This window comes from Heptranchias perlo, chromosome 31 (genome assembly GCF_035084215.1).
Source record: "Heptranchias perlo isolate sHepPer1 chromosome 31, sHepPer1.hap1, whole genome shotgun sequence".
In the NCBI taxonomy this organism is placed as follows: Eukaryota; Metazoa; Chordata; class Chondrichthyes; order Hexanchiformes; family Hexanchidae; genus Heptranchias; species Heptranchias perlo.
Genome location: NC_090355.1, coordinates 33,318,820 through 33,334,761, shown reverse-complemented (window position 1 = coordinate 33,334,761; position 15,942 = coordinate 33,318,820). Strand labels below are relative to the sequence as shown.

General features: G+C 43.8%; 1 protein-coding gene across 4 annotated transcripts in view; it reads left to right on the top strand.

Annotated features, from left to right (window-relative positions):
* Window positions 1-15,942, top strand: part of prrc2b (proline-rich coiled-coil 2B) — a 72,895-nt gene that overhangs the window by 23,935 nt on the left and 33,018 nt on the right. For all 4 annotated transcript variants that reach the window (XM_067969922.1, XM_067969923.1, XM_067969924.1 and 1 more), the window contains exons 8-16: window positions 1,629-1,723; window positions 2,172-2,317; window positions 3,479-3,566; window positions 4,893-5,076; window positions 6,971-7,319; window positions 8,372-8,550; window positions 9,971-10,208; window positions 13,064-13,286; window positions 13,726-15,882. In XM_067969922.1, coding sequence (XP_067826023.1) covers window positions 1,629-1,723; window positions 2,172-2,317; window positions 3,479-3,566; window positions 4,893-5,076; window positions 6,971-7,319; window positions 8,372-8,550; window positions 9,971-10,208; window positions 13,064-13,286; window positions 13,726-15,882 — 3,659 coding nt within the window. The remainder of the gene's footprint in view (window positions 1-1,628; window positions 1,724-2,171; window positions 2,318-3,478; window positions 3,567-4,892; window positions 5,077-6,970; window positions 7,320-8,371; window positions 8,551-9,970; window positions 10,209-13,063; window positions 13,287-13,725; window positions 15,883-15,942) is intronic.

The window sequence follows — 15,942 nt, the reverse complement described above, 5'->3', positions numbered from 1 at the left end:
TTGAAGAAGTGCTTCCTGACAATACCCCTGAATGGCCTGGCTCTAATTTTAAGGTTATGCCCCCTTGTTCTGGACTCCCCCACCAGAGGAAATAGTTTCTCTCTATCTACCCTATCAACTCCTTTACTCATCTTAAACACCTCAATTAGATCGCCCCTTAACCTTCTATACTCAAGGGAATACAAGCCTAGTCTATGCAAACTGTCCTCATAATTAAACCTTTTAACCCTGGTATCATTTTGGTGAATCTGCACTGCACCCACTCCAAGGCCATTGTGTCCTTCCTGAGGTGCGGTGCCCAGAATTGAACGCAGTACTCTAAATAGAGCTTTATCTAACTGTAACATAACCCACTCCTTTGTACTCCAGCCTCCTTGAGCTAAAGGCCAACATTCCATTAGGCTTTTAAATTATTTTTTGTACCTGCCAACTGGCTTTTAGTGATTTCTGTACTTGGACCCTTAAATGTCTCTGCCCCTCCACAGTTCCTAGCTTCTCGCCATTTAAAAAATACTCTGATTTACAGCATGGGGTTTAGGTGTAGTCATGTTGGAAGCAGTTTGAAAAGGTGATAGCTGGCTGCGAACTGGCTTAGCATTAAAGTGTATTGGGTATGAAATAGTTAAATAAACCCAGTGAGAACACTTTGTTCCTGGCTTAGGAAAGGATATAGTCTGTGCTTTGTGATGCCAGAGTCAGTAACAGTTGTTTTCAAGAAAACGTCTTTTCAGCTGATGCTTATTAGCATTTCATTCCAAGGTTAGAATAGATGATAGATAACAGTCGCTTTGTAATGTGTAAAGCCACAAATGTGTTTGGCGGAAGATTTAGAAAAACACAAGAATCTTTAGGAACAGGAAAAGTCTATTAGGTCCCACATGTCTCGTTCCTTTTTATAGTTCAATCCTGACTGCCCATTTTCTCTATGTCCTTCAATCCCTTCTTACTCCAGAATTCAACCTGATACTGCCACTTTAGTGGCCTTCCTGATGATTTAATGCACAACTTTTACCTTCTGAGTGGAATTGTTCTGCTGACCTTTTTTTCAGTGCTCTCATCTTTAACTTATGCCCTCTGGTTTTTGAGCCCTTCAGTTTCCTTCGTAATCTTGAAGCTCCCTTTTCCAAACAAAAGAAGCTACAACTTTTTATACTTTTACTCATAATTTAATAATTTGGGGAGTTTTTTTTTACCCTCAGTGAGTTGGAGTTTTTTTTATTTTTTTTACTCTGTTGGGTGGAGAGGCTGTTTATCTTCGGGGAAGTTGGGCGTTTTGTTTACCCTCTGCAAGTTGGGGCTGTTTGCCTTCAGTGGGGTCAGGGGTGTTTGTTTGCCCTCGGCTGGTCAGGGGGATTTGTTTGCCCTCGGCGGGTCAGGGGGATTTGTTTGCCCTCGGCGGGTCAGGGGGATTTGTTTGCCCTCGGCGGGTCAGGGGGATTTGTTTGCCCTCGGCGGGTCGGTGAGGTGTTTGTTTGCCCTCGGCGATTCAGGGGTGTTTGTTTGCCTTCGATGGGGCGGTGTTTGCTCTCGGCTGGTTGGGGTGGGGGGGTGTTTGCCCTTGGCTGCTTTCCACTGTAAATCACCTCATTGCCAGTACCTAGAATAGAAAATTCTTTTTTTTCCTGCAGATGTGTCCACCGCAATCACGGGGACCTCAGCCTACCCCAGTCCTTGCTCCACATGGATCCTTACAGTATCCGTTCCAGCCACCTGAGCCAATTAGGTAAGAAGGACGTTTGAAGTCACTGCTGATTTTTTAATATATATTTGTACAGAATCTATGATTTTATAAACCATTTGCAGCCACAGCTAAATTTGGCTATTTCCCATTTTTTAAACCATGCTCTCCCAGTACAAAATATATTGTGGGATTAAAGTTGAATAGTGATAAACTACAGGGCATTCTGATTGGAACTTAAGGTCCCATTGACCAAACAGCATGCTTGTTTCAATCAAAGTAGCATTCTGTTAAAAATTGAAGGAGCATGGAGAGGGGCAGAGGTTATATTTTGTACTCCGACTTGGCTTGCTTACTTGCTCCACATTTGCCTCACTAATGGCAGCTCCCCCTGTACTGCAGATTGTTCATTCTTACTGAATGTAGAATAGGAAGCATGAGTCCTAGTTGCATGGACGGTCCATCTATTAATTCCCGACGTGGCTATTCACAGGTATCCCCGTGGAGTGTCTCGGCCTACACGCCCAGTTAGGCCTGCTCGGCGACCAGGTGAGCCTGCCGATCGACCCGCCATCATTAATCCTGATGACCTCAAAGAATTGGATCAGCTTGACATTGAAACGGAAGATGGGTGGGCAGGTGAGTGTGGGAGAGGGGAGCTAATCAAGCAAGTTCCTTGAGCTTTTACCAAACACCATGCCATGCACAGGTGTGAGATGCATTTGTGGTATTTGAGTTACAGGGAATAATTAATTTCCCAGTTGACTTGATTCGCAGTGTAGTTCTAATTAACATCCTTGTATGGACAGAGTTTGCTCAGCAGTGCAGAGCGTGGGCAGGTGTTCCGAAAATCTGCAGAGATGTAGAGCAGGGGTGTCCCTGGAGAGTTGGGTGGCTACATATAGAATTTAAATCGATGTACCAATTAAATTTGTACCTGGCTGAAGTTGCTGATTCTGACAGATCTTGGTGTTCTGACTTGGCGCTGTTACCTCATTGATGGGTAAGTCCCTAACAGCAGCCCCTTCCGGACCCACAAATTCAAACAGGTCAAACCAGCGAATAAGAAATAAAACCACAAACAGGACTGACCCACTTGGGCCTGTGGGCTGCATTGCCAGGGCTCAGGACTGGGAGTGGCCCACAAGATGCAGTTTAGACACCCCTGACTGAGGATCATTACGGCAACATTTCTTCTGCAGAGTGCCCCTGGTTTAGGATTGTTCCAAAAGTGCTATGAAACTTATTGTGTGAGCTGAACACAACCCATTTTGAGCATTTTTTAAAAAAAAATTGATTTTATAACAACATAGGATTTGCGCTTTGAGTTTGTGAAAGTGGCCCAACTGCTGGTGGCAATGTTGCTATTTCACCAGCCCATGTTGTGCTTTGCCCTTGTAAAAATATTGCAGTGGTTCAGAAGTTGATCTCCCCTGCCTTGCTGTACTCTCAGGATGTGGTTATCCGTTCCGGGCGCTTTCAGTCAAAGGTATAGTTTCTTGATTCCTAGCTGTCGATTTGAAATCCGTAGGTGAGCTGATGGGAAGCCTGTGAATTTGTTAGGAATGTCTGCACCATCTTATATTTTGTTTCATACACACCCTCTGCTGTACTTTTAACCAGTTCACTTTGTATATAGGATATGGTAGGAAACAGTACTGTGTGCAGCAATCATTCTGGCAGGTTTTAGAAAGCCCCTCTTTTCCTTCTGGTGTTTTGTTGGGGATGTTTGAATTTGGAAATCCAGTCCCTGTGAAGCAGGATGCTGATCTTTCCTCATAATTTTTTCCCTTTATTCAGGTGAACACGAGGAAGTGGATTATTCAGAAAGGCTGAAATTCAGCGATGACGAAGATGAAGAAGCATCAAGAGAGAGAAAAGTGAAATGGTGTATATTGTACATAAAATAGTGATTGCAACCAGAAACCTTGAATTTTAGAAACATTTCATGAGTCAGTGAATAAAAATGTTCTCAGATCATCTTTTCTGATAGAAAGAACGAACTTGCATTTATGTAGTGCCTTTCACGACCTCAGGACGTCCCAAAGCGCTTTACAACCAATTGAGTGCTTTTGTAGTGTAATGACTGTTGTAGGAAATGCGGGAGCCAATTTGCTCACAGCAAGGTCCCACAAACAGCAATGTGATAATGATCAGATATTCTGTTTTTAGCTGTTGGTTGAGGGATAAATATTGGTCAGGACACCGGGGCGAACTTCCCTGCTTTTCTTTGAAATAGTGGCTCTGGAAGCTTTTACATCCACCTTAGAGGGCAGATGGGGTCTAGGTTTAACGTCTCATCCGAAAGACGGCAACTCCGACAGTGCACTGGAGTGTCAGCCTATATTTTGTGCTCAAGTGTCTGGAGTGGGACTTGAACCAACAGTCTTCTGTCTCAGAGGCAAGAGTGCTACCCACTGAGCCACAGCTGACACCGTCGGGATTTGACATTTTTGCATGCAGCAGCAGATTGGATAAATTATGATGATCTACGTTTGTTTGCCCTTTCTAAGCGTAAGTCCCTTGTTGATGACTGAGGTAATCCAGCAGTTGTAATATTAGAGAGTTTTGTGTGTAGAATTGAGAGACTAGAGTTTGAATCCCAGCCTCAACTGACCTGCACTTAAGTTTCCCCAGCTTGGTGGGCAGGTTCACCAGTCTTGTCTGCTCTTAATCAAACTACCAAGAGGCACATTTGAGAATGAGGTGCAGGAGGTGTCTCTGGAGGTGTCCATGGCTAGACCATCTGTACTGAGGAATAATAATTTGAAAATATCTGCAGGTCTATTTCTGGACTTGTTCGAATTTGAGTTCATAAGTGATGGTTTGTTATCAAACTTTACTGTTCCAAATCTGTTCTGATTCCTGTTCTAATAGAATCACAGAATGATACAGCACAGAAGGAGGCCATTTGGCCCAGCGTGCCTGTGCAGGCTCTTTGAAAGAGCTATCCAATTAGTCCCACTCACCTGCCCTTTCCCCTTCAAGTATTCATCTAATTCCCTTTTGAAAGTTATTATTGAATCTGCTTCCACTACCCTTTCAAGCAGTGCATTCCAGATCATAACTCAGCTATGTGCATTATTCCATCTCTAATGCTGAGTAAGGGGGACTAAGCTGTGACTGGGCGTTGTTACACTTGAGCTGTCTGTCTTATTTGCGGTACATGCATGGAAATGAATAGACTAACACTTAAATACTTTATACCCTCTAGGGAAAGGGACATGAAAATGATACGCCAGCGCTCTTTAAATGCTAAACTTGAAACAAAGATGGAGCCCTCCATGTGTGGTGAATCCATTTGGGGTAACCCATTACCCTCCAGCCAGCCAAGCCATGGAATACAAGATCCTGAGCCACGCTGGAACCTATCTGGTTTATCTACTGCAGAGACTCGGGTATTTTTTAGATCACTTCACTGATTTGTATCATTTCATGTTAACTGAATCTTTTTAGCTGAAAGGGCCAGTTGAGTGAATACCTCGAAGTACAGTTGACCATGCTTACAGCTAAATTTCTCCTCATCTCCATCTGTACCATATCCTTCGTGACTGGCGCAGTAGGGATTTTATTAAAAATCTCTGCGGACTTTTAATACCATCGATGTTGCATCATTTATACATGGACATTAAAATTGCAGATGAGTGCAAAGATTAGGATTGCAAATAGTAATTATAAAAAACACAATTTTGCTTCGATACACCCACCTGTTTTCTCCTCCAAATGTAATAATGTGGTTGAGATTGAAATCAATGTTCAGATTGACTGCTGCTGGAGAAAGCTTCCTTGTTACGGTTACCAGCAAATTATTTTTTTTTCTTTTGTTGCTGTGAAATCTACGTGAATTTGAGTGGTATGTGCTGTAAAATCTGTTCTGATTTCTCAGTTTGTTTCTGAGGTGAGGTCTGCATAGTGGAAGAAAAGAAATGTGTTTTGGTGCCCTTAGACGTTATGGTTGAAGTTATGTTGTAGCATCACTTCTTGGCGAGCCTGCTGTATGAGGTCGATACACAAAATGGACACATTTTCAGTTGCCGGTTAGTGCAGTATGGAAGGTAGCCAGTTCATTAATTAGTCAGTCCTTATCACTTGCTGCGATCCCTCTAAAATCATACAGCACAGAAGGAGGCCCTTCGGCCCATTGAGCCTTTGCCGGCTCTTTGAAGGCGTTATCCAATTAGACCCACTCTCCTGCTCTTTCCCCACAGGCCTGCAAATTTCTCCTTTTCAACTATTTGTCCAATTCCCTTTTGAAAGTTACTATTGAATCTGCTTCCATTACCCTTTTCGGAGTGTATTCCAGATCATCGTAACTCACTGCGTAAAAATTTCTCCTCATTTCCCCCTGGATTTTTTGTCAATTATCTTAAATCTGTGTCCTACGGTTACCAACTCTCCTGCCTGTGGAAACAGTTTCTCCCAATCTACTATATCAAAACCCCTTATAATTTTGAATACCTCTATTAAATCTTCCCTTAACCATCTCTGCTCTAAGGAGAACAATCCCCGCTTCTCTAGTCCATCCTCATAACTGAAGTCCCTTATCCGTCGTACCATTCTGGTAAATCTCCTCTGCATCCTCTCCTAGGCCTCGACATCCTTCCTAAAGTGTGGTGCCCAGAATTGGACACAATGCTGAAGCTGAGGCCTAACCAGTGATTTATAAAGGTTTACCATAACTTCCTAGATTGTGTTTTCATGTGCGCCATCATGAACAGTTATAGATATACACAACAGTCTTATTAAGGCGTATTTAATACAGGGGACCTGATGGAAAAGATACAGTAAAGCCAATGTATATCATTGGCTCACCCAGGGAAGACCAATGGCAGAAAGTTGGACTCTATAACCAGAAGGCAACAGATTCAATTTCCAACCTTGAGTGACGCTCAAACACTGTGGCTGCCTTTTTATTACTTTCTCAAATTTTTAACTCTTTTTATCCTGAATTTTCCCTTACCGTGGATCAGTTTTTTAAGAATTCTTGCTGAAGAATGCCTGCTCATCTATATGCATAATCTAGAAAGAAACTGGTTACTGTTTTTTCAACAATGAAAAGCTCACACTAGGGTTGGAAAATTTGTCGTTTGGGTTCAAGACCTCTTTGCCATGCACTTGAAGCCTGAGTTTGCAGAGTGGTGGGAGGAAAGGGATTCCGACTGGACAAAGCAAGGTTTGAGTGGGTACTCGATTATTGAGCGTTGGAGCCCCACAGAACCTACAGTGCTTCAGTTTAATCATTTCTTTTGTCAGCATTTTAGAAGTTTCATCTCTTCTGTTTTCTCACTTCAGGCCGGAGTCTTCCAAAAACTGACTGGAGTTAATAGATGGGCAGACGCTCACATTGAGAAAGATGAAGTGTGGCGGCAGCGGCCAAATTCTGGCACCAACGAACGTTCTGAGGCATTGGAGCGAGTCAGGAGGAGGCGCGAGGAGGAGGAACGACGGGCCCAGGAAGAACGACTAGCTGCCTGTGCTGAAAAACTGAAGAAACTCGATCAAAAACGTGGAGTGATGGAGAACGCTGTTAAATTGGACATACGGAAAAAGGATGATGTTGAAACTAAGGAGAGTAAGGACTTTATACCTCTGTGTGCACAGCCGAAACCCTACACTGAGAACAAGCAGAATTTACCAAAAGGTGCGGATAACAATTGAGAAACTGGATTCGAAAGATTTTCTTGTTTAATTTATAACAGCCATAACTCTTAAAGAAATACAAATAGTTTTACTGACATTGTAGGAAATCTTCTGCTCTAAATCCTTAGTTCTCAGAATTGTTGTGTAAATATGGTGTGATCATATATGTTTAATCAGAATCATCAAATCTTGCTGCATTGGTTTTTGTCATGCACTTACACATGGCTTTTTTTGTGAGAATTAGATTGGGTTATTGGGTCAAAATGTCAATTTAGCTTAAATGGAAGTATAACATTTGCCACAATTCTGGTTATAGTGAACCGGCCATTAATGAAATAACCTAGAGGAAATTGTGTGTGACTTGCATGCAAAAAGAAAAAAAGTTGCAGATTAATCTGTATCACTTTCTTGTCCAAAGCTCATAATCTTAACACTGCTATTTTGGGACAATTATCTTAAGTGACATGTATTAATGCTGCATTCAAACCTCAGAAATGTTCCCCCAGATGTACTGCCACTTTTTATACAACGCCAGTCACATAAGGAATTGTCCATAGGCACTTTACAGGGGGAACAGACACCTGAGCAGGAAATAGAGAAGTTAAGAAGTCAGTGCAGTAAAAGGGGAGTAGGTTTTGAAAAGGTGGCAATGAGGTGACGAGGTTTAGAGAGAGAACACCAGAGTATGGAGCATAGAGGCTGAAGGCTGTTCCACCGATAGTGGGGTGGAGGGTCGTGTTGTAGGTCAGAGTCAGAAGAGCAGAGGGTGCCTGTGGGACACGAGGTGCAGAAGTAGGATCCATCGAGGCCATGGAGGGATTTAAAGGCTGAGGGAGGGAGGGTGGCAAGGAGTTAGGGAGCCAGTGGAATACAAGAATATATATTCCATACATATTTTTACTCTGGAGAGAAAACTAGGTTTTATAAAGGGAAATCTAAACAATAATTTGAGCAAAGTTCTCTCCATTTCTACCAGTCATGTTTAATCCTACTTCTATCCAGAGTGTGGAATCTTCTATGAAACTCCTGATTTTCTGCTGTGATGAATTTCAGAAAAACCTGAGCTGCCCGTGGAGCTCCCTGTCGAGGACAAGGTGAAAAAAGATGCTACTGCAGCTAATGCTGAAAGTGAGGACGAAAACAGCATGCAGGGAAGTGAGCCTGCTCTTCCCATCCAGAACTATAGCAAGTTCCACAAGTCCCTGCCACCCAGGTTCCAACGACAACAGCAGGTAACTGACGATTAAAAACAGACTAGGTGTTCAGCACGTTGCTGATTTAAGTCCGCTTTGCGCTCAACAGTGATCTTGTTCTCAACGTTGCGTATTTGCAATAAAAAAAATAGTGAAACGTTTTGGAATTGCCTTGTTTTCGCTAGCCTACTGATTTGAGGTGCTCGGTCAATACTCAGTCTTGAAGCTAAATGGACGCCATGTAAAAATATACCCGTCCAACCCCTTGGAACACATTTACCCAGAGCATCATTAGTCAATCTACACTAATACCATTGAAAAGTTCACATAGTTGCAATCCCTGATTACCCATTGGATTTGGATGGTGATATTTGATGCAGTGGTGTATCAGGTGCATTTATCTTGAGATTTAAAGTTGTGCTTATAAAGGAGGAGGAATTCAGTGACATGAGAACAGGCTCCAGGAATAGGATGTGGGATTGGTTAGAAATGCCAAATGGAAAAAAATCAATCTCTCAACCTATTAAATGTGTATAATGACCATCTATCATTTGTTCCCATCACCCAGATGATGGACTAGAATGTAAACTTTGCCATCACAGTAACCTCGCTTCTCCGTGTGTTCGTTTAAGGGACTTGTGAAGGCAAAATTGACTTGGATGATCCTGTGCCCTTTAGGAGGTTTATAGTATATAGGTTTATAGTGTTCAAACATGTTTGATTTGCAGCTGCTGGAGGATGAGGCTCCTTTAAAACTCTTTAAGGGGCAGGAAAGTGTAAGAGGTCTAATTTCCCCCACCCCTTAAGTGCTTTCTCTTTTTGTCAAAGAAAATTACATTATTTTGAGAAATTTCTTCAACACTTACTTTCACGATGTCCTCTTCATTTCAATCTGGAGACTCTCAAGTAGTTTCTCGACTTCACTGGTCAAGCAGAGAGTGAGGCACTACTCAAGGGTCTCAAGGTTTGCTGTAAAGTTGATGATTTGAAAAAAAAACTAAAATAAATATCTGGTAAGAGCCAATACTCCCCAACACTTTCTTTCCTCTTTAAGTAGTTTTCACTTTACTATCGTTTGTAATGGTGTAAGCAAGTAGAAATGTTTATTAGAGGAATTGATGCAAGAGGTGCGGGGGTGAGAGGTTAACTGTGTCACTTATTGAAAATGGCTTTTGGCGTAGTTTTGTGTAAGGTGCATGCCGTTCGGGCAGATCATTGGGTTAGGTCGCAGGCAGAGGCAAAGCCCTGACCCAGAAGCTGGGAGAGAAGATTGGGGAGTGTCCGTAGCTGCGTACGATAAATTCCCCTACCCTCTCTCGTTTGGGGACGACTTGTGTTTTGCGCAGGAGAACTTGAGCCTTTACAAAAAGCAAATCTGTCACGCAAAATGGAAGGGGCACCAATTAAAAAGCTTAATATATACCCTTTGTATTTCTCTTTCCTACTTGTGTACAACCAGGAGCAGCTGTTAAAGATGCAGCAACGGCAGCAGCAGCAGGGACCTGTAATGCCACCATCAGGTGCCTCTCCTCATTCCCATTCACAGAGACACATCTATCCCAGCCCAGTCGGCCCGCCCCCTCCACACATGCTTGGCTATGATCCTCGTTGGATGATGATGCCTCCGTACATGGATCCTCGCCTGACCCAGGGGAGGCCACCAATTGACTTCTACCCATCGGGAATGCATCCCTCTGGTACGTTGATGTGGAAATAAATATTGTGATTTCAATTTTTTTCTACCAGAAGAATCTGATCCAGGCACTGCCCCAGCCAAGGCCTTGTTAATGGATTTGGTTACTTTCAGCCCACCAGAGCTTTGAGTAGGATCTCTTGTTACTTCTTGGTCAGTTAATCACACTTCTATGATCTTTGCTTGTGTGATGTGACTAATACTATAGAACCTGGAAAATATATGGTAAAGTAGAACGCCCTTATTTGACAATTTGAGCAGTTTTGTGATTGGAGGTCACCGTGTGCTGTCACTTGATCAAAAACAGCTATTTATAAAGTGGACAAGTGGACGTGGATTGTGTCCATTTTTTTTCCCCCAACACCTTTCTGAACCATCCACTAACTGCAGCTGAGATAGCAGGCAAGCTGCTCCCATACCTCTACCCACAATACAAGCACAAGAGCAAGGTGACTATTTGTCTGCCTTCTCTTCCCCTCATCCACTCATAACAGAAGAAAAGTTTGTTACCTCTCACCTGCAAACTGAGAGAGAAGAGCAAAGAAAACCAGATTTGACTTCCTCGGAATTCATGAAACTTTAAAGGTTGCATATCCACTGGATTAAAAGCTGAAAATGCAGGAGAAGCTCAGTAAATGAGGCAGCATCTGTGGAGAAAGATACAGGGTTAACGTTTCAGGTCAAAGACCTTTTGTCAGAACTGGAAGATGTTAAAGAGTTAAAGTTTTTAAGTAAGTACAGAGCCAGAGAAAGGGGGTGAGGAAAGAACAAAAGGGCACGTCTGTGATAGGGTAGATGGTAAAAGTGATGGTGCAAGGCAAGGGAGGTGATAATGGGGCAGGTTAAGAAACAAAAGATTGGTCAGGAATAGCTGTAAATGGCAACATAAGAACCATTACGAGTACATGCTATCCGAAAAAATGGGAGCAGTGGTTATGATCTGAAGTTATTGAAAGCAATGTTGAGTCCAGAAGGTTGTGAAGTACCTAAAAGAAAGATGACGCACTTACAAACTTAAGTCGAGCTTCATTGGAACAGTGTAAGAGGCTGAAGACAGAGGTCAGTGGGAGTGGGACGGGGAATTAAAATGGCAAGCGACCGTTAGGTCAGGGTCATGCTTGTGGACAGAGCAGAAGTGTTCAGCAAAGCAATCACCCAATCTGCCTTTGGTCTCCCCATTGTTACGTTGTACAACTTCTCCTTTGACTCCACTCACTTCCTCCAAATAAAAGGTGTTGCTATGGAAACCCGTATGGGTCCCAGCTATGTCTGCTTTTTTGTGGGATACGTGCAACATTCCTTGTTCCAGTCCTACTCAGGTCCCTTCCCTCACCTCTTTTTCCGGTACATTGATGACTGTATCGGTTTCATTCCCTGCTTTTGCTCCGAACTGGAAAATTTCACCAACTTTGCTTCCAATTTCCACACTTCCCTCGCTTTCACACGGTCCATCTCTGACTCTTCCCTTCCCTTCCTCAACTTCTCTACCTCCATTTCTGGGGATAGGCTGTCAACCAATATCGGTTATAAGCCCACTGACTCCCATAGCTACCTTGATTACACTTCCCACCCCGCTTCCTTTAAGGACTCTATTCCCTTCTCCCAGTTTCTCCGTCTCCGTTGTGTCTGTTCTGACGATGCCACCTTCCACACCAGTGCTTCTGATATGTCTTCCTTTTTCCTCAACCTAGGATTCCCCTCCACTGTAGTTGACAGGGCACTCGACCGCATCTGCCCTATTTCCCGCACTTCCGCCCTCACCCCTTGTCCTCACCTTCCACCCCACCAGCCTCCACATTCAACGTATCATCCTCCGCCGTTTCAGCCACCTCCAGCGCGACCCCACCACCAAACATATCGTCCCTTTCCCTCTCCTTTCAGCATTCCGAAGGGACCACTGCCTCTGCGACACCCTGGTCCACTCTTCCAACACCCGCTCTCCTCCCCACGGCACCTTCCCGTGCGAGCACAGGAGATGCAACACCTGCCCCTTCACCACCTCCCTTCCCACCGTCCAGGGCCCCAAACACTCCTTCCAGGTGAAACAGCTGTTTACTTGTATTACTTTCATTTAGTATACCGTATTCGCTGCTCATAGTGCGGTCTCTACGTTGGGGAGACCAAATGCAGATTGGGTGATTGCTTTCCTGAACACCTCTGCTCTGTCCGCAAGCGAGACCCCGACCTGCCGGTCGCTTGCCATTGATTTTAATTCCCGTTCCACTCTGACCTCTCTGTCTTCGGTCTCTTGCACTGTTCCAATGAAGCTCGAGGAACAGCACCTCATCTTTCGTTTAGGCACTTTATAACCTTCTGGACTCAACATTGATTTCAATAAAGATCATAACCACTGCGCCCATTTTTTCGGACAGCAAGTGCTGGTAATGGTTCTGCTGTTGCCATTTACAGCTATTCCTGACCAATCTTTTGTTTCTTAACCTGTTGCATTACCACCTTCCTTGCCTTGCACCATCATCCATCTTGTCATTTAATCATTTTTGCCCTCTACCCTATCACAGACCTTCCCTTTTGTTCTTTCCTCCCCCCTTTCCCTGGCTCTGTACTTGCTTAAAAACTTTAACTCTTTAACATCTTCCAGTTCTGATGAAAGGTCTTCGATCTGAAACATTAAATCTTTTTGTTTCTCCACAGATGCTGCCTCACTTGTTCAGCTTCTCCAGTGTTTTCATTTCAGATTTCCAGCATCGCAGTATTTTGCTTTTCTTTAAAACTGAAATACATTTTGTGTTTCGATTCACTATGTATTCAGTGGTTATAAAGGGGGAAAATGTCCTAATTTTCACTCGATCACATACACCCATTTAGATTCTAAGAAGGGACTGTTTATTGTATTTTTAGGAATGATGAAGCCTGTGATGCACCCAGATCGCTCAGACAGTGTCACTTCAGGGTCTGAGCAGCACGACCGGTCTCCCATTCTGTTACAGGAGAGAAGAACTCCACCCACAGAACCACAATTCAGCTGGGGTCAAGAGGACTATACACCTGCTCAGAACAGGGCTTTCATGTTAACCTCGCAGAGATCTCAGGAGGATAACACTGCAGAAGAGAGAAATGCTAAGTGAGTGTCTTGCCTTCAAAGGAACAATGGCAATGCCAGCTTAGGATTAACACTGGCCAAATAGAGGCCCATACTAAGTGAGAAGGCATCTCTCTAAACAAGATTTTGTACACATGTGGCTACTGATGACTGAAAATAGTCATCTCCCTAGACTAAGGTTAAATAAATTTGATACATACGATGTGTATTTGCTCCTTAGCCTTCGTGTAGCCTTAAAATGGGATGTGAACAGATCAATTCAATCTATTCGATAGATGTGAACTATTTACAAAAGTGATTAGGATTTTACACTTGAAATTCTCATATACCATTCCCATTAAAGACAATTAAATATCACAATCATATTTCCTGAGAAATGAGCAAAGTTGGGATACTGCTGTTTTTTTTTGTGATCCATTCAATATTTCCTTAATGCCCCAACAAATTTTCTTTATTGCAGGAATGAAAGACTTCCCACTCCAGCTGTAAGGGCTGATCCCAATTCCCAGCAAACCATGAAGATACAGAGAGATCCATTTGAGGAGCAGATTGATGAGTATAGGGTTGCACCAGTAGACAAAATGCTCAACATGGCTCGTCTGGAACCGCAGACTGAGCTAATAAAAGACCGAAGGCCTGATGTGGCTTCAAATGTGTCGGCAGTGCTAGGACGGGATGTTCTCTTCCAGCATCAAACAAATCCTCAGTTACTTCATAAAGAACTCTTCACATCTGAAAGTGAGCAGGTCGGGCTGAATGGGTCCCTTTCGAGGGACAGCACTGAGACCTCGAAGCCAGCTGAAAATGTTGAGGAGCTAGTGTCTCATACCTGGGATTACGTACACCAGAAAGAGCCCCCAAGCCCCAAGGTTAATGAGCACGAAGACACGAGAGAGGAGAAAGGTTTTAGGGCCGAAATATGGCAGACTGATATTCTGCCAAAGAGGGAGTCTAAATCCGCACCCCAGTGGGAGCCACTGAAAGGAAGCCATGTTGATCGCCGTGAGACTGCAGGAAAAATGACAGGTAGAAGATCTGGCCCAATTAAGAAACCGGTGCTTAAAGACCTTAAGACTGAGAAGGGTGAAGAGACAGAAAAAGTAAAATTGGAATCTCTTCAGAAAAACAGTCACACTAAGGCAGAACAGATCAAAACTGAGAGTAAGGTGATGAAAACCAATGGAGGCACGACTCCATCATCACAAACTTCCATTTCATCCTTGAACGTTCGACACAAAGAATTGACCGTTCTACCAGTGCCTCCAACTAAATTTGACTGGGAAATAGAGAAACCACAAAGAAAGGAGAACAAAGCATGGGAGGTAAGACCCATGAATAAAGACAGCATTGATTTTCCTCCACCGCAGAGAAGAACCTGGATTGAAGATGGTGATCAACATAATAACTTCAGTAGTAGAGGCCAAGGGCGAGGAAGGGGCAGAGGCCGAGGAGATTTCTATGGCAGAGTTGGAGAGATCAGAGGTTCTTACAACAACTTGAGCAGAGGAACTCGGCAAAATCCGAAGGATTACAGTAGTCCTTTAGAAGACAGTCAAAAGAGCTCCTCCAGGCGTCGAAATGCCAGCGAGACACGCAGTGAGGGGTCTGAATATGAAGATATACCAAAGCGACGGAGACAGAGGGGATCTGGAACTGGCAGTGAAGGCACCAGTGATGCAGCATATTCTGACAGAGAGGGGAAGAATATGTTCAAAGACTCTGTGAAGAGATCCAAGAGGATACCATCTGATGGGCCAACTGTTGGTGAAATGGAAGATGAAAGAGGGCCCCTAAAAGTGTTTGAGAGGTCATTACCTCCTCGTTTGAGCAACCCAGGACGAGGACGCAACTTTGTTCCTCGAGGAATGCCCTCCAGACAAAACAGAGGGGGTATGTTCAAGGTAAACGGTACCTATCAACTAAATGGCGATGCTTCAACATCCATATCGTTGTCCAAAAGGCAGCCTCTAAAGGAATCTATGAAAGTGCTTAACACTGCTCTGGAAGTGTCACTGGAGAATACTGGAGAGGAAAACGGAGTCGTAGACAAAATCTCATTTTCTGGAATCTCAGACATAGAAGACCAACCATCGAAAAGGGAGCGATCGATGGATATGCCCACAAGGAGAAGACGACCTCCGCGACAGGACAAACCTCCACGATTCAGGCGTCTCAAACAAGAAAGAGACGCAGCCACCGAGGTGAACAGTGATATGCCCATTCCTGCAGCCCACGGTTTAACTAGTATGACCACAAGGACCGATGATCAGGAAATGGCATCCCTTGTAGCTGGCAATAAGTCGCCGGATCTATCTAATCAAAATTCCTCCGACCAAGCTAACGAGGAGTGGGAGACAGCTTCGGAAAGCAGCGACTTTACAGAGAGGCGAGACCGAGAGAACAGAGTGTGCCAGAACAGCCTCCCACCTGAAGTAGATGTGGCAGACAGCGGTCTCGGGCAGAGGAAAGAGTTAGCTAAACGCAGTTTCTCCAGCCAGCGGCCAATTGATAGGCAAAACCGCAGGACAAACCCAGGCTATGGAGGAAAAGCTCCAAAGACTAATGGGACTGGTTCAAGGAATGAAAAGACAACTGGCCCACCATCAAGAAACAAAAGGTAAATCATTTGGATATTTGATAGGCTGAGATTAAGTGTTTAGCCTTTAATGTTGTCAGT